This window comes from Chenopodium quinoa, unplaced genomic scaffold, assembly GCF_001683475.1.
Source record: "Chenopodium quinoa cultivar QQ74 unplaced genomic scaffold, ASM168347v1, whole genome shotgun sequence".
Taxonomy (NCBI): Eukaryota; Viridiplantae; Streptophyta; class Magnoliopsida; order Caryophyllales; family Amaranthaceae; genus Chenopodium; species Chenopodium quinoa.
In genome coordinates, this window is record NW_018743697.1 from 4,391,510 (window position 1) to 4,413,518 (window position 22,009).

General features: G+C 35.7%; 1 protein-coding gene across 2 annotated transcripts; it reads left to right on the plus strand.

Moving 5' to 3' along the window:
• Positions 1-12,474, plus strand: LOC110684382 (exportin-T-like). Of its 2 annotated transcripts, XM_021860839.1 has the most exons (16): positions 1-383; positions 527-2,291; positions 2,387-2,476; positions 2,592-2,681; positions 2,812-2,901; positions 3,260-3,319; positions 3,839-3,901; positions 3,981-4,076; positions 4,845-5,009; positions 5,268-5,441; positions 5,547-5,612; positions 5,682-5,780; positions 11,205-11,348; positions 11,572-11,741; positions 11,850-11,897; positions 12,015-12,474. In XM_021860839.1, the coding sequence occupies exons 2-14, from the start codon at positions 537-539 to the stop codon at positions 11,659-11,661; spliced, it is 2,982 nt and encodes a 993-aa protein (XP_021716531.1). In that variant the 5' UTR covers positions 1-383; positions 527-536; the 3' UTR covers positions 11,662-11,741; positions 11,850-11,897; positions 12,015-12,474. The 2 variants fall into 2 exon arrangements, with proteins under 2 accessions (XP_021716531.1, XP_021716530.1); XM_021860838.1 differs by having other exon boundaries at positions 1-2,291.
• The last annotated feature ends 9,535 nt before the right edge of the window (positions 12,475-22,009 follow it).

Here is a 22,009-nt window from a genome sequence, read left to right on the forward strand (position 1 = left end):
AACAAAATATAATTAAGTTATAATCGAAGTATAGATTGCGCTTTAAAAAATAAAACACACCTAGGTTATAACATGACACCTCATAAATCGCAAAACCCAGCTCAAAGACGATATCCATCGGCCAAGTAAAACAGCAAGAACCCTATATAAATTCACAAAAATTATCAATTTGCACCGCAATCATGCTATTTTCGTAATTAAAAACACTTAAAAACCCAATATTCTCTTCTCCTTCAAACCTCCTCTACCTTCACTCTCACCAATGGAACGCTAATAAATACCCAACAAGAACACAACTTTCTCTCTCCTCTTTCTCTCAAAATTACCCCCAACAAACCCATTTAATTTCCTCAAATTTCCCAACATTTATAAACCCTAATCAGGTTAGTTTCGTACTTCACCAGATCCCTTTCTCACCCCTCAATTTCACACTAAAAAGTTGAAATTTTGTTAATGTTTTATTAATACAGTTTGAATTCATGATAAAACTCGGAACTTAGGGTTTAAGATTGATTATTTTTTGTAGGGTTTTTGTGATGAATTTGTTGATTAATCCAGAAATGGATGACCTAGAAAAAGCGATTTTGATTACTTTTGATGAATCTGGGACTATTGATTCTGTGTTAAAGTCTCAAGCAATTGAGTATTGTCAACGAATTAAGGAAAACCAGACAATTTCTTGCATTTGTGCTCAACATTTGTTTACCAGTAAATTTGCGCAAGTTCAGTTCTGGTGCTTGCAATGCTTGCACGATGGCGTTCGAGTTCGTTACTCGTCGTCGATGAGTGTCGAAGAGAAGGAATTTATCCGTAAATTGGTGTTCGCAATGGCTACTTATGACGGTTTTGATGATAATAGTAAGAATTTAGTTAAGGTTTTAGATAGTCCTGCTTTTATTAAGAATAAACTTGCACAAGTTTTGGTTAATTTGATTTATTATGAGTACCCTTTAATTTGGCCTACTGTTTTTGAGGATTTTATTAATCGTTTGCCTAAAGGGACAGTAGTTATTGATATGTTCTGTAGATTGTTGATTGCATTAGATGATGAATTGATTAGTTTGGACTATCCCCGCAATGCCGATGAAGTGGCGGTTGCGGGCCGAGTTAAGGATAAAATGAGGGAACAATGTGTTCCTCAGATTGTGAGAGTTTGGTATCAAATTATTATGACGTATAAGAATTCGGATTCTGAGCTTTGTGCTAGTGTATTGGATTCGATGAGGAGGTATATTTCATGGATTGATATAGGTTTGATTGCTAATCAAATGTTTATTCCGTTGTTGTTTGAGTTAATCTTGGTTGACGGGTTTCCTGAGCAACTTAGGAGTGCTGCCGCGGGTTGTGTGTTGGCTGTGGTGATGAAAAGGATGGATTCACAAGCGAAGCTTAATCTGTTAAAGAGTTTGCAGATTAATCGTGTATTTGGTTTGATAAATGAGGAGACTGATGTTGAGTTGTTGTCTAGCATTGCCACTTTGCTTACTGGTTATGCAGCTGAGGTTTTGGAATGTGCAAAGAGATTGAACTCTGAGGAAGGAAAGAGAGTTTCGTCTGAGCTTTTGGAAGAGGTATTGCCGTCTGTATTTTATGTAATGCGAAGGTCTGAGGTGGATGCAACATTCAATACAGTGCAGTTTCTTTCTGGTTATGTAGCTACAATGAAGAATCTGTCTCCACTAACTGAAAAGCAGATGGTTCATGTGAGTCAGATTTTAGAAGTGATTAGGGCACAGATTTGCTATGATCCCATTTACCGTCATCACCTTGATGTGTTGGATAAAATCGGGATGGAAGAAGAGGACAGGATGCTTGAATATAGGAAGGATTTACTGGTTCTGCTCCGTAGTGTGGGGCGTGTAGCTCCTGAAGTTACTTATTCATTTATCCAAAATTCACTTGGTAAAGCTGTTGATCCTACTTCTGAGAGAAATGTCGAGGAGGTAGAAGCTGCACTTTCGCTTCTGTATGCGCTTGGGGAGTCTCTGAGTGATGAGGCAGTGAAACCAGGGAGTGGGCTTTTAGGAGTAGTGCTCACGCTTTTATCAACAAGGTTCCCATGCCATTCTAATAGGCTGGTTGCTCTTACTTACTTGGAGACTATTACGAGGTACATGAAGTATGTTCAGGAGAAAGAAAAATCTATACCCGAGGCCCTGGAAGCTTTTCTTGATGAAAGAGGTATACGTCACCCCAATATTATTGTGAGCCGGAGAGCAAGCTATCTCTTCATGAGGATTGTGAAATTGCTGAAATCAAAGCTAGCTCCTTTTATTGAGACAATTTTACAGGTGACTTTGCCTTCTAATGAAATGAGTTTATCATGTGGATAGGATCTGTTATTTTTCCTTTGTTTGCCTAATTTTCTCTCTGAATTTACCCACAGAAATTGCATGATGTCGTTGTTCGATTTACAAGCATAAGTTTCTTAGATAAGGTGATGATTGAAGCTGAAGATGGAAGTCACATATTTGAGGTTGTTAATGCTATCTATGCTGTATATGCAATGTTGTTGTGATTGTACATCCACTACATCTTTTTTCTTTTTGCTCCTGAATTGAAGACTATATTGCTTTCTTTATGTTTCATAGGCAATTGGCATTCTGATTGGGATGGACTCAGTGCCCCATGAGAAGCAAACTCATTATCTCAATTCATTACTCACACCCTTATGTCAGCAGGTTAAGAGTTTGTGGTCATGATGTCTAAATATATCATTTTTGCTGTTTATGTACTTTTTTGATGCATTGATTAAGTGCTAGATTTTATAAATACTATTTGACGTTTGTTTTGGAAATATTACGTGTGCAGGTGAAGACATTAATAGAAAATCCAGAAGATTCTGCAACAAATATTTTAATCATTCAGCAAATCGTTGTGGCTATAAATGCACTCAGCAAGGTTTGCCCCTTTGATGCATGCTACATTGCTACATGCATATGTTGTAATACTGATTACAGATTTTGAACTGGCTTTGTATTAGAGAAGATCATCAATTAAGTACTTAGTGCTGTGAATGTGCTTTTTTTAGTCTAAATTTTCTAGAGCTAAAGCTAGTGAATTTCGGCAGGGAATAGTATGCTCGAAAAGCCTAGTCTTTGCTAGTTGTAGGCTTGTAACTGTGTTTTTGTCTTGTACATAGATGTAATATGTGTAATTATATCTAATCTTTGAGCTTAAGTGTCGAATTGATTTGGCACTCTAGACTCCCCTGTATTTAGTGTTATTGATCTGATTACATCTTAATTTTTGCATGCAGGGTTTTAATGAACGTCTTGTAATTGCCAGCCGTCCAGACATTGGTTATATGTTCAAACAGGTTTAATATTTTTCATTACTGTTTACTAATTTTCTTTTTCAGTTTTTTGCATGTTTTACACTATGATATGAATATAGATTTATGTGTTGGAGTATGTGAAGTTATAATTCAGAGAGTGCTAAAAAATAACAGCCACACTTGATATTGACATATTTTTGTTTACTTAATGCTTCTTTAATAAACCTCCACTGGTAACTGTCTGTTCAGTCCATGTTAAAGGATTTTGAAATTTCTCAACACATCTTTGTATCTGACTCTTGGCTCCTTGATCTGTAATCGAATCTCTGTGATATTGACTGGCTGTGATGTCTCTAAAAGAAATTTTAATGCCTCTTTCTTTTAACCATTGTAGTCTATGTTCCCTACTTCCCTGTCTTTTCCTTAAATGCCTGGATCATGCTTTATGCTGTTGACACCCGTTTTCTCCAAGACAAATGCTTTGGTTTTAAAAATACTTTCCCTTTGAGTGTTCGCTTTGTCCAGTTATGTAACTTTATTTTTATTTTTATTGTGGTACAGACATTAGATATACTACTCCAAATCCTTGTTGTCTATCCAAAAGTGGAGTCCTTGCGCAGTAAGGTATGTAGTATATGTCATATTATTCTGTCAAGGTGTTATTTAAATGTTCTTTGCTAAATCTTGCCTTTTTTTTTCTTAGGTAACATCATTTATCCATCGCATGGTTGAAACTTTGGGCGTGTCTGTATTTCCTTACTTGCCAAAGGCATTGGAGCAGCTGCTTGCAGAGATTGAGGTAAACGTGTGAATTAATACTCTCTTTAGCTTCCTTAAGCTGTACTGAGATGGCTCCCATTCTTCAAGCTTGAGGTTTGTATAATGATATGGATTGCTCTAGAATAGTACTGTTTTTTCTGGATTGAGTATGATCAGGTTATCGTTTGCTAATGAACATGCTTGATGCTTCTCTGTTCTTTGCATTCTTACCCTTTTATTTTTCAATCCTGATTTTCCCGTTGCTCATAATTTCGATATAGAGAATGATTTTAATTTGCATTTTCTGTAGTGCACTTAATTATATGATTACAATACCTTTTCTAACTTAGGCTACTAGAAGAAAATAATCGATGCATCAAACATTAATGCAAGAATTCATAGTTGAATAAGGATGTCGGCCACTTTGTTGAGATGGGGATGATGATGAAACAAAAGGTTTTGTTGCCACTCGCACATTAACCAGTTAGAAGTATTTGGTCGTGCAGCAATTTCATAATTTATGTATAAATTGCTTGTCTGGCTTCCTTCAAGAGTTGGAGATGGCTCTTGCGGTGGAAAGCGGAAGGGCATTCTCTCTGCCTTTCAATGTTACCTTTTAAAAAATAAAATAAAAAATATTGTTTTTTTTGGTTGTATTAGTTTACTGTGCACTGCTTTGAGTAAGGTAGCAAAAGGAATAAAGGACTGAAAGATCCATTGTGTATTTGTATGACATTTTATGCATTTGTATAGCAGCCATTAAGTTTCCTTTGATCATTTGACTAACTTTACTACGTTTTTGTTGCAGCCAAAGGAGCTGGCTGGAGTAATTGTGTTACTGAATCAACTTATATGCAAATTCAACACCAAGGTTCTTGACATTGTGGATGAAGTATTTCCAACTATTGTTGCGAGGGTATTTTCTGTTATTCCGTTGGATGAAATTCCTTGTGGACCAGGTAGCATTACAGAGGTATGTTCACAATGATGTGGTCCTTTTAAATCTCACCCCATAGTCATGGTAAAAAGTGATTCTTAAATTACTATAATGGCTGAGGATGGCAAACTGGGTTTGTAATTTTGTATACAGAATGATTGTTACCATATCAAGTTGCTTACTGCTATGAATTGCATGCAATATTGTGTTATTAATTTTTGCTCTACAACCCAATAAAGAATGCTTTGAAGACTAAATTTATATCCTTGTATAATTTACTTCTTTTTATTGCAGGATGTTCGTGAAAAGCAGGAACTTCAGAGAACATTATTCACATTTTTCAATGTCATAGCCACACATGAATTGTCTTCAGTTTTCATCTCTCCTAATGCCAGAGAGTATTTAAATTTAATAATGCCGCTGCTATTGCATTCCTCTTGTAAACATAAGGATATTACTGTGAGAAAGGTGTGTTCTTCTCTCCACTCTAGTTCAACTGGTTTTTCTTACTGATTGCACTTGACTGGCTGTGTGGTAAGTTAGTATGATCTAAACCAAGCTTCTGCCAATTAGGCATGTGTGCAGATATTTATCCAATTAATCAAAGACTGGTGCACTGGTTCATATGGAGACGAGAAGGTTTGTTTTTAAATTTCCCCTATGTAATGCTATCTTATTAAAGATCTTTATTAAGCTGCTGCCTTTCAGGTACATGGCTTTCAGAATTTTATAGTGGAAACCTTTGCAGTAGAATGCTGCCTCAACAGCGTGTTGGATAAGTCTTTTGAGTTTCGAGATGCAAATTCTGTGAGTTGATATACTATGGTCTATTTACTGCTTTTGTTATGCACACTATTTCTTACCAAATATCTGATTGCTTCATATTTCTTTTTTTTTTGTTCTATCAACGGTTCATTCTCATATTATGATGACGCTTAGTGGGTTATTTGCTTTGTTTGGCTACTTCCCTCCAACTTTATTGTCGTTGACTCAATGTAGTAAATTTAGCATTTTACTAGACAATTTCTACCCATTTTGTTCTGAGCTCGATGATCTCAGCTTTTGTGTCTGGATGCTTTGTTGTATTTTCCACTGTCATTGTGTTTTTTTGGAATCCTTGTGCATGCGGTATGCAATGCTTGAATTTGTTCACACTTTGTTTAATTTTAGGTATTTTGGTATTTTGTTGATTCCCTTGTGCTGCAACATTTTTTGCAATTTGCAGTCTTCCTTATTTTTAATATCTATGTGATATAACTCTGGTTTTCTGTTATTCAGTTGGTTTCTCACGAGTTATGACCCTTTTTTTAAAGGAAAAATTGAAAAGAACAGTCCCAACTTTTGTAAATCCGCTATGAACAGTCCCAACTCCCACTTTTCTATTATCTATAAACAGGTCAAACTATTGTACTACCTCCGTTACAGGTTATGTGCAACGATTAGACATTTTCCCTCTCTGATTTATGTCAAATCGTTGCACATAACTTGTAACGGAGGTAGTATAAATTTTATATGAATGGTCCATGAGTAAGGGTAAGCTGCTATAGCAGGTAAATAATTGTCACGTGATTTCCACATGATTTTTAATGACTTCATTTTTATTTTATTAATTTCATACCTTTTAATTTCTATGGTTACTTTGTTTTCTCACATTTGTATTACGTACTACTTTAGTTGTGTCATATATTATGTTTGCTATTGTTATATTGATAGTCTTTTGGTACGTAGTTAGTGGGAGGATTGATTACATAGTTGTACGTATTAATTAGATTGTGATGAATTATGATTATAGATTGCAACAGAATGTGAGGGTAAATATTTGGATATGTATTACCCTGATTACTGATTTTTTCACCTAATCAAATGATCAGACATTTTGTGTTTCCAATTGAATATGCCATAAAATGTTGAAAACCATCAAAGTAAAATACATCTATCCGAAACAAAATTATATTACTTGACATTGTTCAAAAGAGCATGCCAAAAAGATTACCATTAAAAAAGAAAAAAATTCAGTACTAAATATATCATTTGTCATGACATCAACTCCATAATTAATCACATGATGTCGAAGCTTGACTGTTTGCAGGGTACATAGCCAGTTTAATATAATGAGGATTGTGTGAGCTCTCCCTGATCATCTCTTTGTCGATCTCTTTATCCAGAATTCTGCCAAAAATAATTATAAATATTATATACTTATATAAATAAATTAACGTGAGCAATAATTAAATATGAAAGAACTACTCACATTTATTGTTGTTGTTCCATCCGCGGCAATAAAAAATCCTAATCCTCCGCGGCAACTGAACCATCTTTTTCAATTACACCAAGCCTACCAGCAGCTGCTTCTCTTTGCAATGTTTGAGCTAACTCAAACAACTCACTATTACAACCCCTAACCCTATCTCTAGCCACCTTTAATTCATCATCACTACTTTCAGCTTCATCTACAATTATTTCTTCCTCGGATCTTTCTTCTAACTCTTCTTCTATTTGCACATCTAATGTGTCTAGCTCCTTCTCCACTTCCTCATCAGATTCTGCAACTCCATAACCATCATCATAAGGCTCATACAATGGGTCAGAAGTTTGTTCCTCATCAGATTCACTGACTAGCTCATTAAGAGGTATAGGACTATCTGGTCTAGGGTCATACCACTTATAATATTCCTCATCTTGATTTTCTTGTGTAAGGGGGTTATTTGTGAAGTTGCTTCTGCTGGTGAGTTAACAATGCTGGTGTTATTGAGTTGGATAGATTTTGGTTGGGAGAAAAGGATTGAAGTGTTCTTGGTTTGACAAGATTTTGATTGGGAGGCAGTGGGGAAATCGTCAAGGTTAAGGTTATCTAAGATTACCAGTTGGGGTGGATTTTTTTTCCATGTGTGGGTCACTAGGTGGGAGCACTTTTTTCTAGTTGGAGTCAATTTTTCAGAATTTTTTATGTAAGGTTCTTTGGGGTTTTTTTAGTTGTGTTATTAACACCTGATGCATTTGAAGAAGGGAGGATAGGTATCATCTCTGGCTCATCCACTCCAAGTTGCACATTCAAGTCAATTTCCTTTTTGTCAGCATAAACCCTCCTCAACCCATCTTCAAAACTCATATTTGGTGCTGAATAAAAAAAATACATCAACTTTTTTATACCCACATTTCTGAACCAATTCTACAAGTTACCACCAACACAATTCATCAGGATCAACGGGAAACGTTCTCTCTTCTCCACCAACATATTTTAACAACCCAATTGCATTCTTTTTAAAAAACCCCATGCCAAAATCTGGGTGACACTAGTTCATCCATTAATAACCACAACCCAATTGCATATGTATACCTATTTCAAATTAGATGAATTACTCAATTATATAGTCATACAATTCAACTAAATTCACAAACCTAATTTATAATAATTATAAAATTGACACAAATATCACATGCTCATACGATTAATTAATTAACCATTCAATATGAACTTTAATTATGTTAACTCCTTTGTTGTGGGAGGCTTCATATACCGACAACAATTTGATACTAGCAAAATAATTTCAAGATTTACAACTTACCCTTGTTACCGAGGAAATCAATACCCAATTTCCGCTTCTTTGATGCGCAACATATACCTACCCACCAAGAAGAGATAATTTCTTTATATTTGGTTGTTTACTTAAGCACATAGGAATCCTTTAATGGTGTAAGTGTCACAACAAGGGAAGATAGAGAGAAGACTGTAATTTTACAGTGTTGGTAGTTGGGAAAGAGTAAATTAATACAAAAGTCAAAATAAGAAATGAAAAGGTAATGAAATTAATAAAATAAAAATGGAGTCACTAAATTATCATGTGGAAATCACGTGACAATTATTTACCTGCTATAGTAGGTTACTCTTACTCATGGACCATTTATATAAAATTGGTATAATAGTTTGACCCGTTAGGGATAATAGAAAAGTGGGACTGTTTATAGCGGAATGACAAAAGTTGGGACCGTTCTTTTCAAATTTTCCTTTTCAAACAGTGTCTCTGAAGTACTGGGTATCTTGGTATTCTGTTGATTTCCTTGTGCTGCAATATTTTTTGCGATTTTGCAGGGTTTTTTATTTATTTATTTATTTTTTAAGTATCACTGTATAACACTGGTTTCCTGCTATTCAGTTGTTTCTCATGAGCTATGACCCTATTTTAGACAGTGTCTGCTGAAATACTGAAGTGGGGAGTTTAGCCAGACATTTTATTATCATAATAGTAATCTCTTGTAGCCTGTTAGGCAATGCCAAACATGAGGTGATTGGGCAGTTATTTTTTTTGGGGGAGAGAGCGGTGCGTTGCTACATTGTTGTTTTTTTTAATCAAATTCCTTTGATTGGTGATGGGAGGGTGACAGGCTTGTTTGAGGTATGTGCTATATTATCAATTGCCTCACTTTTTAACCTGAATGATATGGAGGGAAGGAGAGGGGAGGGAAAATGGGGTCCATTCCTTCTGTTGATTGAGTATTATTGGGAAAGGGAAACATAAGGATTTGAAATTTTTAAGCAAAGATATTTTAGTAAATGCCAGTGCAACAGATACAACAGCCGAAAAGGCTGATGAGATACTGAGCATTGTAAACCAGTCACCTAAACGCTTCTTGCCAGAATCACCATTTTTTAAGTTCTGTAGTCTGTCTTTAGATATCCCCACCAGTCCATCACTACACCCATACTTGCAGTGACATGTATTTGTTCAAAATTGGTTCACTCAACTTACAGAATTGGCAATAGTTCTGAAGCTTGATGAACCCTAGTAGCAAATATCCAAGGTATGCAAATTGAAATCCAGCATTTGTGCTATTTCTTCCATATCCTTGTAGGCATTTTGTTATTGAAAGGACATATGCCTAAACTAAACATGGACCTTATAAGTTCCCTTCCAAATCTATCCGATTTTGGAATAAGTGGAAAGAATTTGCTCATCAAGGAAGAAAAATGTATTCCTTATAATCCTTTTCCTTGCCAAAACCTATTTTTATCCAATGGTAAATGGCCCCTTCCTCTCTTCCCATTTCTCTCAAATGCTTCTCCTTCCCTCTCATTCCCTGCCCCCCTTTCCTTCCTTAATTCGTTTCCAAACAAACTATGATATTATGGTCTCAGATAATTCACGATTCAGCTAGTAAGGTGGCAGCTTTATCCATATGGATGCTTCTGGAGAGTATGATTTGCTGAAAATTCAATGCTAATCAATCATCTTGATAACAGAGATTTGGGTTGGCTGTTTCAGGGCGGTGTAGGTTATACCATTCCAGCGGTCATCCCTGTTTCGAGGGGATCCTGTTAAATTTTGAATTCAGATATGGTCATATGAATAGGATTTTAAGTATCAACTCTAGAGAATCTTGCCAGTGTTCATCTCTGTTTCTAGGGATTCCTTGACTTAACCTGATATGATCACATGAATAGGATTGGGACAATTATAAGCATGTACTCCAGAGGTTTTCATGTGGTATATTACTTATATTTACCGTTTCAGTTATTAAAATTGTCGCATAGGCTTCTATTCTCCCTTGTTAAAGTTCTCACTCACTGTATACTTGGAATTAACCATAACTGTTTGGAGGTTAGCTGAAGTTTCCATCAGGTAATGAAATGGATGCCAATTATTTTAATTCCTTGAAGTCTCAGGAATGATACCCATGGGATCAATTCCCTGTCGACACCATTGCCCAATTGTCCTTTGTGTCTCTCTTTGCATCCTTAAAAAAAGTTTCCGTCTAGCAAGGAGAGAATGGAAAGTCTTGATACCAGCTTTTATTGAAGATGGAGAAAGCTGTACTTTGCTTGTACTTTACTATGAGATCCAACATTTGTGGGAAGGACAATAATATGTCATTAACTTTATGCCATTACTTTAGTGTTGAATAACAACTCGCTCAAGTTTAGAGGAGCATTGAAAAGCCGGCCCATTGTTCTGTGAAGCCTGAGGACTTTTAATGCTGCAAATTTATTCTCAAATCTTCCAGTTGTACATTTACGTGTGTGCGCTTTATTACAAGAGGATTTTAAGTGTCAATGCTATCTCCATTCATGATTTATTAATGTAATTAATTAAGTATTTCCATAGGTTTGTAAAGATTGATATGTTTTGTAAATGACCAAAAGAAAGCTTTCCATTGTTCCTCAACTGATCGTATTTTTACCTAGGATCTTTATTCCTGCTTTGTAACAGTACTTTCCTTTTTTTTATTTGCCAGCATGCATTGTTGGGCGAAATCATAACAGCCCAGAAGGTCATATATGAGAAGTTTGGTGATAACTTTCTTTCTGAGTTTTCCAAGGGTTTACAAGCTAAACACTGCTCCCAAGAAATGGCTGAGCAGTATTTTCAGAAATTGCAGGTTCGGATAAAAACTCTGCTACTATTACGTTTCCAAACCTTACAGCTTTTGTATATTGCATAGGCTTATGAACTTTGATGATATTTGAATTGGAACTTCTACTTAGTCAAGTAGGCTTTGTTTCTAATGGTTGTCCTAGACAACATTATTTTGCATTTTGGTTTCCATTGAGTTGGCAATTACTTTAATGTGTTATGCCTGTGTTGGTGACTTTAATTCACAGAGCAACGAATCCAAAGCTCTTAAATCATTCTACCAGTCCCTCATAGAGAACTTAAGACAGCATCAGAATGGAAGTCTTGTTTTCAGATAGCAATTTCGAAGGATGATATGACTATTGAAGTTTCTTATCTCATTTTATCCCAATTATAGCTCCTCCTTTTGTCCGTACAGGTAAATTGTTTTCCGAATCTGGTTATGTTTGGTCATTTTTTTTTGATTTATAGTTTGACAAATACTCCGTATCCTTTTACACCTCTTGATCTTTTTTTCATGTTGCAGGTTTTTGTGATTGTATATATTTATGGTATTTGTTCACTGGATCATGAGGTAAGTTGACATTCATTTTTGTCAAGCAAACAGCCAATTATCACTCTTGTAATGTATAAGTAACAGGTCTTAAAAAATTAGATTATGTGACTTAGTTTAGATATTTCTCTTGAACAGGTGTAAATTCCGGGAAGCAGTTTTGTTGTTTTAATATGGAAAGCGTGAAGCTCATTGTATGTGAAAGTGGCATTTTATTCTACTTACGCTTCTGAAGTTTCATCCCAAGCTGAATCAACCTATCATATAGCCATCAGTGTGAGTTAGCAAGAACTCGATTATTTGGTTAGCTAGGTTGGGTGTTTTGTTTATATGTCTACAATATGTTGTGCCATTTGGGCATTGAAAGAAAAAGGAATAGAAAAGTAATAATTTTTTTTTAAAAAAGGGCAAGCAATATATTTCAGCTTTAGTTCTTCTGGGCTATAGTAGGATCTGTATTCATCTGACGAGAATTTAAAGTGCAAATTAGCGTTATAGAAGGCATTCTTTGTATTTGTGGGATATGTGATCCCATAAAAAAATTTTGTTCATTACATTAGACTATTAATAGTAATGTAGTATAGTTGAATTAATCTTATGTTTAACCTTGCTCTATCTTTCATCTCTATCTTCATTTCCATTCTTATTGCATGGACCTTAGTTACACTACGCATATAAAGAGAATTCCTAATGCATAAATGTTGGAAGACATTTAATGAACCGAACCAAGTGACATTTTAACCTTTGCACAATGGATAGACGTATGAAAAAAAGTGAGGATTTTGATATATGACTTCTTATTTCTCACTGCTAGCCAATTAGCCTTGCATGTTATGCCCCTTGCCTTAGTTGCCTATAAGCTTCAGTCCAAGTATGGGTAACCCTCTCTTTGTGCCTAGGTTCTATAATGGATTGAACGAGGCGCTAGGTTCTTGTACCTAGCATGCTGTATTGCCTGTATAATAGGTGGCCATCTTGCCAAAGACGAAACATCATTGGCATTCTCTTCTTCACTCTGTTTTTCATCGCGTTTTTCTACCAGTTCATTATTTTCAATCTGGTAAGAGTGTTCCGTGCTTCCTTTATCGCTTCATTGAGCTTTCCTGTTTATTTGTCCCATTGTCTTTAGAAAATGTGTTGTTTGTTGTGTAGAGACTAGAGATTCAACGAATACATTCATAAAGCATAGAATGTTGAGGGTATTTGCCATTTATCAATGCGTGTTGACCTTCTTGCAGTTGCCTTAATTGATTCAATTTTTCTTAGGTTTAGATTGTACCTTGTTTTCTCTTTCTGGGAGATCGTTATATTCTCTTATAAAGTGGTGAGGACAAAAAAATGTCATCTTCCTTCGACTAGTGTTTTTACTGCTCCCTTCTGGAGTGATGATACGATTATGTCTAATTTTATAATTGTGATATGTTCATATACGAGTAATAATAATTATTATTATTATAGAATTTTACGCAATAACTTTTGAAGAATAGAATTCGTGAGTTTTAACTTTTAAGAGGTGTTAATATATTACATCTGTTTTATATTATTTAAAACAATTTGACATAAAGTGATTAAAAATGGCTTATTGTTGCAAATAATATACAACGGAGATAGTAATAGATATGGTGTTGCTTGTGCTAATTTCCTTTTTAAGAGTTGAGTTTGTAACTTTTTTTTTTTTTTTTTTTGACAACTTAAGTGTTATAAATGAGGTCATGACCTTTATGGCTTCTATATATGATAGAAATAAAAAAAGTGTTCTTATGATTGTTTTTATTAGGAAAATGCTATACAAAGCCTTTAGGGCTAAATATAAACATTAAATTTACACTTAAAAATCGTAAAAAGTTCAAAAATCATAAAAATATAACACTAATTACACTGATTTACGCATGTTTTTGTCATGAATTTCTAATTTTATACAATTTTCAAGAGTGTCTTTAATGTTTATATAGCCATTAGGGCTACATATATCATTGCCCTTATTTGTATAGCAAGATAGATTTGTCACTGTCTAAGTCTTTCCTCTACCTTCGCCATTGCACTACCTTGATACACATGTGGATCATACTCACATTATTTGTTAAAACATTGCTTTCAAAATCGCCCCTACAGGATCTATGGTCTAAGGATGCAATTTTTCTTCATCAGAAATCTATGGATCAAAATAGAAGATTTGCATTATGCATATACTAATCTCAAAGAATAATGGAGAAAAGTATGTGTTACACTTTTACGCATTTCAACAGAATGTCTTTTCAACTGTCATCAAAGCTTTCAATTTTGTGGTTGTAGTTGTGGTCGGCTTATATCTTTTCTAAGTATATCCATCTATCATCTATCATCTATCATCTATCATACTTGTTTTTGTCACCATCTTCGTGTTCAAGTGCATTTGATGAAGGGTTTGGTTAAAATTAGACATAGTCCACGATGACCAAGACTACCAAGTCATTCTAAACTGAGATCTAAGGATATTAGGTGAATTTTGCTTCCCTACCACATCTAACGTTGCTTAACATTATCTGACGTGCATTATGTACACGCTGATGCTAAATTATTTCCTTCGTTCTTTTTTAAATCACAAGTAGAGTTGTCAATTCGGATAAATGGATCGGGTTTGGGTCGGATAAGAATGGGTTGAGTCAACTCAGATCGGGTCAATTCGGATTAATTCCATATTATATGCGGGTCGGGTTAGGGTTGGGTAATGCTTGAGTCGGGTCACGTCGGGTCATACTTCTTATCGGGTTTGGGTCGGGTTTAGGTCGGTTTAATAACAGGTCGGGTTACATTGGGGTCGGGTGAACAATAGGTTGAGTTTAATTCAGGTATAAACGGGTTAGGGTAATTCTCGTGTTCGAGTCAGGTTCGGTTCAAGTCAATAATTTGCGGGTTAGAATCAGGTTAGTTTATTCTCGGGTTTGAGCCGGGTCCGGTTCAAGTCAATAATTTGCTGATTATAATCAGGTCGGGTCATTTTCAAGTTGGGTCATTCTCTGGTTCAAGTAGGGTTCGGTTCAAGTCAATAATTTGCGGGTTATAATTAGGTTGGGTAATTTCCAAATCGGGTCATTCTCAAATTCAAGTCGAGTTATGTTTAAGTCAATAATTTGCAGGTTACAATCAAGTCGGGTCATTTCCAAGTCAAGTCATATTCGGGTTCAACTAACTATAAATAGATAATTATCATTTTTATCAAGCTAATTATTTCCTTTGACTATAATATATATGACAATGTAATAGGGAACTATAGTCTATAATTTAGGAAGATAACTAACTCCTTTGACCATACAACAAATATATACTATATTTATCTCTTAAATTTGAGGATGATGCTCCTTCTTTTGCTGGCCTGGACCGACTTGGTCTCCCTAGACAAAATTCTTTGATCAACAATAACAAGGGGGTCTAAATTGAATTTAAGGTGATTTGAAATCGGGTCAGGAACAATTTGGGTTGAATTTAGGTTGGGCCAATAACAAGTCGTGTTAATTTCAAGTCAGGTTAGTAACAGATCAGGTTGAATTTTTAGATCAGGTAAGTAATAGGTCTGGTAAAATTTGGGTTGGGTCGGGTCGGGTCTATAACAAATAGGGTTGAATTTGGATCAGGTCTATAACAAGTCGAGTTGATTTCAGGTCGGGTTTGTAACACAGAGGGTTAAATTCGGGTCGAGTTAGGAACAGGTCGGGTTGAATTCAGGTTAGGTTAGTAACAAATCGGGTTAAATTCGGGTTTTGACGGGTTAAAACTGGTTTTGGTCAATTTCGGTTCAAGTCGGGCTCGGTGCAAGTTAATTAAATTGGCCGTTGTAAAACGGTAAATCGGTGCAAGTTGTAAACCGGTAAATTGGACATTTAAAAGCAAATTGGATGGTTCCACACACCTAATTGGACTTCCGGAGGGTATTAGGGATCATGGTAAATATTTCGGCAATTTTTATTTCCGGGCGAAAAAATTTAAAAAATTCCAAAATTGAAGGCTAATATCCACGCTTTTTGAGAAATTTTGGAGGTTTCGGGGCCGGTGTCGAAAAGTCTTGAAATTCTATGAGATACATCTCGAGGTCATATATATAATGCCATTTGGAACCATATATGATCATTATTTGTTGTCATAAATGTTCGTGATAGGCTTGAAATAATGAAATTGGTGCAAGTTGTAAACCGGTAAATTGGTCGTTTAAAGGAAACTTGGATGGTTCCACCCATCCAATTGGAATCCTGAAAGGAATTAGGGACCATGCAAAACATTTCGGCAATTTTTATTTCCGGGCGAAAAAAAGTCGAAAAATTCCAAAATTGAAGGCTAATATCCACGTTTTTTGAAAGATTTTGGAGGTTTCGGGGCCCAATTAGAAAAGTCTTGATATTTGAGGGAGTACATCTCGGGGTCATATAATGCCGTTTGGAATCATACATGATCATTATATGTTGTCATAAATGTTCGTAGGCTCGTAGCATGCTTGAGTTAATAAAAACTGTGCAAGTTGTAAACCGGTAAATTGGCCGTTAAATGCAAATTGGATGGTTCCACCAACCCAATTGGACTTCCGGAGTGTATTAGGGACCTGGTAAACCTTTCGGCAATTTTTATTTTCGAAAGAAAAAAAGTCAAAAACATTCCAAAATTGAAGGCTAATATTCACGCTTTTTGAGAAATTTTGGAGGTTTCGGGCCCGGTGTCGAAAAGTCTTGAAATTCTTGGGGTTACATCTCGGGGTCATATAATTCCGTTTGCAACCATACATGATCATTATTTGTTGTCATATATGTTTGTGGTTGGCTTGAGTTAATGAAATCGGTGCAAGTTGTAAACCGATAAATTTGCAGTTTAAAGGCAAATTGGATGGTTCCACCAACCTTATTGGACTATCGGAGGGTATTAGGGACCATGGTAAACATTTTGGCAATTTTTGTTTTCTAGCCGAAAAAAAGTCAAAATTTTCCAAAATTGAAGGCTATATCTACGCTTTTTGAGAAATTTTTGAGGTTTCGGGACCTGGTGTCGAAAAGTTTTGAAATTCTATGGGATACATCTCGGGGTCATATAATACCGTTTAGAACCATATATGATCATTATTTTTTGTCATAAATGTTCTTGGTAGGCTTGTATTAATGAAATTGGTGCAAGTTGTAAACCGGTAAATTGGTCGTTTAAAGGCAAATTGGATGGTTCCTCCCACCCAATTGGACTCTCGAAAGGTATTACAGACCGTGCTAAACATTTCGGCAATTTTTATTTCCGGGCGAAAAAAAGTCAAAAAATTCTAAAATTGAAGGCTAATATCCACGTTTTTTGATAGATTTTGTAGGTTTTGGGGCCTAGTTAGAAAAGTCTTGATATTTGACGGAATACATCTCGGGGTCATATAATGCCCTTTGGAACCATACATGATCATTATATGTTGTCATAAATGTTCGTAGCATGCTTGAGTTAATAAAAACCGTGCAAATTGTAAACTGATAAATTGGCCGTTTAAAGGCAAATTGGATGGTTCCACCAACCCAATTCGACTCCCGGAGGATATTAGGGACCATGGTAAATATTTCGGAAATTTTTATTTTTGGGCGAAAAAAGTCTATAAAATTCCAAAATTGAAGGCTAATATCCATGTTTTTTTAGAAATTTGGGAGGTTACGGGGCCTAGTGTCGAAAAGTTTTGAAATTCTAGGGGATACATATCGGGGTCATATAATGCCGTTTGGAACTATATATGATCATTATTTGTTGTCGTATATATTCGTGGTAGGCTTAAGTTAATGAAATTGGTGCAAGTTGAAAACTGGTAAATTGGTCATTTAAAGGAAAATTGGATGGTTCCACCCACCCAATGGGACTCCCGGATAGTTTTAGGGATCATGGTAAACATTTCGGCAATTTTTATTTCAAGGCGAAAAAAAGTAAAAAATTTCAAAATTGAAGGCAAAATATCTATGCTCTTTGAGAAATTTTGGAGGATTCTGGGCCCGATGTCGAAAAGTCTTGAAATTGTAGGGGATACATCTCGAGGTCATATAATGCTGAATTGGAACCATATTTGATCATTATTTGTTGTCATAAATGTTCGTGGTAGGCTTGAATTAATGAAATCGGTGCAAGTTATAACCGGTAATAGGCCATTTAAAGGCAAATTGGATAGTTCCACCCACCCAAATGGACTTCCGAAGGGTATTAGGGACCACGGTAAAAATTTCGGCAATTATTATTTTCGGGCGAAAAAAGTGTAAAAATTCCAAAAATAAAGGCTAATTAATATCCACGCTTTTTGAAAAATTTTGAAGGTTTCAGGGCCCGGTGTCGAAAAGTCTTTAAATTCTAGGGGATAAATCTCGGGGTCATATAATGTCGTTTGGAACCATAAATGATCATTATTTGTTGTCATAAATGTTCGTGGTAAGCTTGAGTTAATGAAATCGGTGCAAGTTGAAAACCGGTAAATTGGCCGTTTAAAGGCAAATTGGATGGTTCCACCCACCCAATTGGACACCCGAAGGGTATTAGGGACCATGGTAAAAATTTCGGCAATTATTATTTCCGGGCGAAAAAAGTGTAAAAATTTCAAAAATAAAAGCTAATATCCACGTTTTTTGAGAAATTTTGAAGGTTTCTTGGCCCTGTATTGAAAAGCCTTGAGATTCTAGAGAATACATCTTGCGGTTATATAATGTCGTTTGGAACCATATATGATCATTATTTGTTGTCATATATGTTTGTGGTAGGCTTTAGTTAATGAAATCGGTGCAAGTTGTAAACAGGTAAATTGGCCGTTTAAAGGCAAATTGGATGGTTCCATCTACCCAATTGGGCTACCGGAGGGTATAAGGGACCATGGTAAACATTTCGGCAATTTTTATTTTCGAGCCAAAAAGAAGTCAAAAATTTCCAAAATTGAAGGCTTATATTCATGCTTTTTGAGAAATTTTGGAGGTTTTGGGGCCCGGTGTCGTAAAGTCTTGAAATTTTATGGGATACATCTCGGGGTCATATAATGTCGTTGGAACCATATATGATCATTATTTGTTGTCATAATGTTCGTGGTAGGCTTGAATTAATGAAATTGGTGCAAGTTGTAAACCGGTAAATTGGTCGTTTAAAGGCTAATTGGATGGTTCCACCCACCCAATTGGACTCCCGAAAGGTATTAGGGACCATGCTAAAAATTTCGGCAATTTTTATTTCTAGGCGAAAAAAAGTCAAAAAATTCCAAAATTGAAGGCTAATATTCACGTTGTTCGAGAAATTTTTGAGGTTTCGAGGCCGGTGTTGAAAAGGATTGAGATTTTAGGGGATACATCTCTGGGTCATATAATACTGTTTTAAACCATAAATGATCATTTTATGTTGTCATAAATGATCGTGGTAGGCTTCAGTTAATGAAATCGGTGCAATTTGTAACCGGTAAATTCGCCATTTAAAGGCAAATTGCATGGTTCCACCCACCTAATTGGACTCCCGAGGGTATTAGGGAACATGGTAAACATATCGACAATTTTTATTTACAAGCGAAAAAAAGTCAAAAAATTCCAAAATTAAAGTCTTATATTCACGCTTTTTGAGAAATTTTGGAGGTTTCGTGCCCCGGTGTCAAAAATCCATTAGATTTTAGGAGATACATCTCGGGGTCATATAATGCCGTTTGAAATCATATATGATCATTATACTTTGTCATAAATGTTCGTGGTAGGCTTGACTTAATGAAATCGTTGTAAGTTGTAAAATGGTAAATTGGCCGTTTAAAGGCAAATTGGATGGTTCTACCCAACCAATTGGACTCCCAGAGGATGTTAGGGACCATGGTAAATATTTCAGCAACTTTTATTAACGGGCGAAAAAAAAGTCGAAAAAATCCAAAATTGAAGGCTGATATCCACGTTTTTTAAGAAATTTTGGATGTTTCGGGTAGAGCTGTCTATTCGGATAAACGAGTCGGGTTTGGGTCAGTAATAGTGGGTTGGGTCAACTCGGGTCGGGTCAATTCAGATTAATTCCATAACATATGCGGGTCGGGTTTGGTGGTTGGTCATGCTTAAGTTGTCGGGTCACGTCGGGTCGTACTTTCTTATTGGGTTTTGGTCGGGTTTAGGTCGGGTTACATTCGGGTCGGGTGAATAATAGGTCGGGTTTAATTTGGGTTTTCACAGGTTAAAACGGGTTAAGGTAATTCTCGGGTTTGAGTCGGGTTCGGTTCAAGTCAATAATTTGCGGGTTATAATCAGGCCAGGTCATTTCCAAGTCGGTCATTCTCGAATTCAAGTCGGGTTATGTTTAAGTCAATAATTTGCAGGTTACAATCAAGTCGGGTCATTTCCAAGTCAGGTCATATTCGAGTTCAACTAACTATAAATAGATAATTTATCATTTTTATGAAGCTAATTATTTCCTTTGACTATAATATATATGGCAATATACTAGGGAATTATAGTTTATAATTTAGGAAGATAATTATCTTCTTTGACCATAAAACAAATATATACTATACTTAACTCTTAAATTTGAGGATGATGCTCCTTTCTTTTGCTGGCGTGGACTGACTTGGTCTCCCTAGACAAAATGCTTCGATCAACAATAATAAGGTGGTCTAAATTGCATTTAAGGTGATTTGAACTCGGGTCAGAAACAATTTAGGTTGAATTTAGGTCGGGTCAATAACAAGTCGTGTTGATTTCAAGTCGGGTTAGTAACAGTAGATCGGGTTGAATTTTTAGGTCGGGTTAGTAATAAGTTTGGTAAAATTCGGGTCAGGTCATAACATGTCGGGTTGAATTTGGGTCAGATCAATAACAAGTCGGGTTGATTTCGGGTCGAGTTTGTAACATGTTGGGTTAAATTCGGGTCGGTTTAGGAACGGGTCGGGTTGAATTCAGGTTAGGTTAGGTTAGTAACAAGTGAGGTTGAATTCGGGTTTTGACGGGTTAAAAAGGGTTTGGGTCAAGTCGGGTTCGGTTCAGGTCAATAATTTACGGGTTACATTCGGGTCTGGTCATATACAGGTCTGTTCATGTTCATGTTTGAGTCTCACATAATCGGGTCAACTCGGGTCTAGGGTTGGTTTCACGACGGGTTTAGGTCATCATTTTTTTGGGTTTAGATAGGTAGATTAAATAATCGGGTTTGAATCGGTATTTCAAGTCTGGTCAACTTTTGACAGCTCTAATCACAAGTTACTTTACTATATATCTTTTTGGAAAGTTGTAAAATCAATTACAACAATACAATAGTTATCTAATGATTCTCTTTATCTCTATTCTTTATAACACGTGCCCTTTTTTTGTCTTTATTACACTCCTCGATCTTCTTGAACACAGAGTAATTATTTATTTACTACTAGGTACTAGGAACCAGGATGTCACTAATCAAGTAATTAAGTTACTAGACGGTATCAAATGAAGGAGTAGTTAGACACACTACATAGTCAACATCTTGTCTTCTCAGAAGGCATTCTTTGTTGCTGAAATGAATGCTAAGTAGTTTTGTTGAAGCCACCTACCAAGCTATCACCCCCATTCTATTAGCTGTAGTAGGATCATTTGACTAAGCAAACATTAACATTAATTATGTGTAAAAATGACACCATAATTATTAGTTTAAATAAGAAGGGTGTTAAGTAGCTTAGAGTAGTGTGCCCAGATCCTAAATCTCCGAATGTTTAGTATATAAACGACTTGTATGTGGTTTATTTAGGTGTGAAAATATTAAAATTTGAGTTTGTAAAGATAAAAAAATCTAGTGTCTTAAGCGGTGGTATACTGGTATCTTGTACATTTATATAGTGAAAGAACACCATTGTCTATTGTTATGCACAAAGTACAAGTGGACGGCTGGAAGCTGACAAAACGATTAGTTTCATCGGTCAAAGATTTAGAAGGGAGATGATACATAAAATTTGTGATCAAATTTTGGTTATATAATATGTCTTAAGTAACTCTATACGTACAAGAACCAAAAAAAAAAAGATACGTCAATGAAAGTGATATATTGTTGAACTGTTGATATATACTTTGCCTATCTAAATACTTCTTTAGTTTCTGTTTTCTCACCTTATATTACTCTTTGAGGTGATTCATTTGAGATAGACTCGTACTACACAACTATACAAGGGCCTCCAGTTGCAAACAGCCAATCCGTGTGAA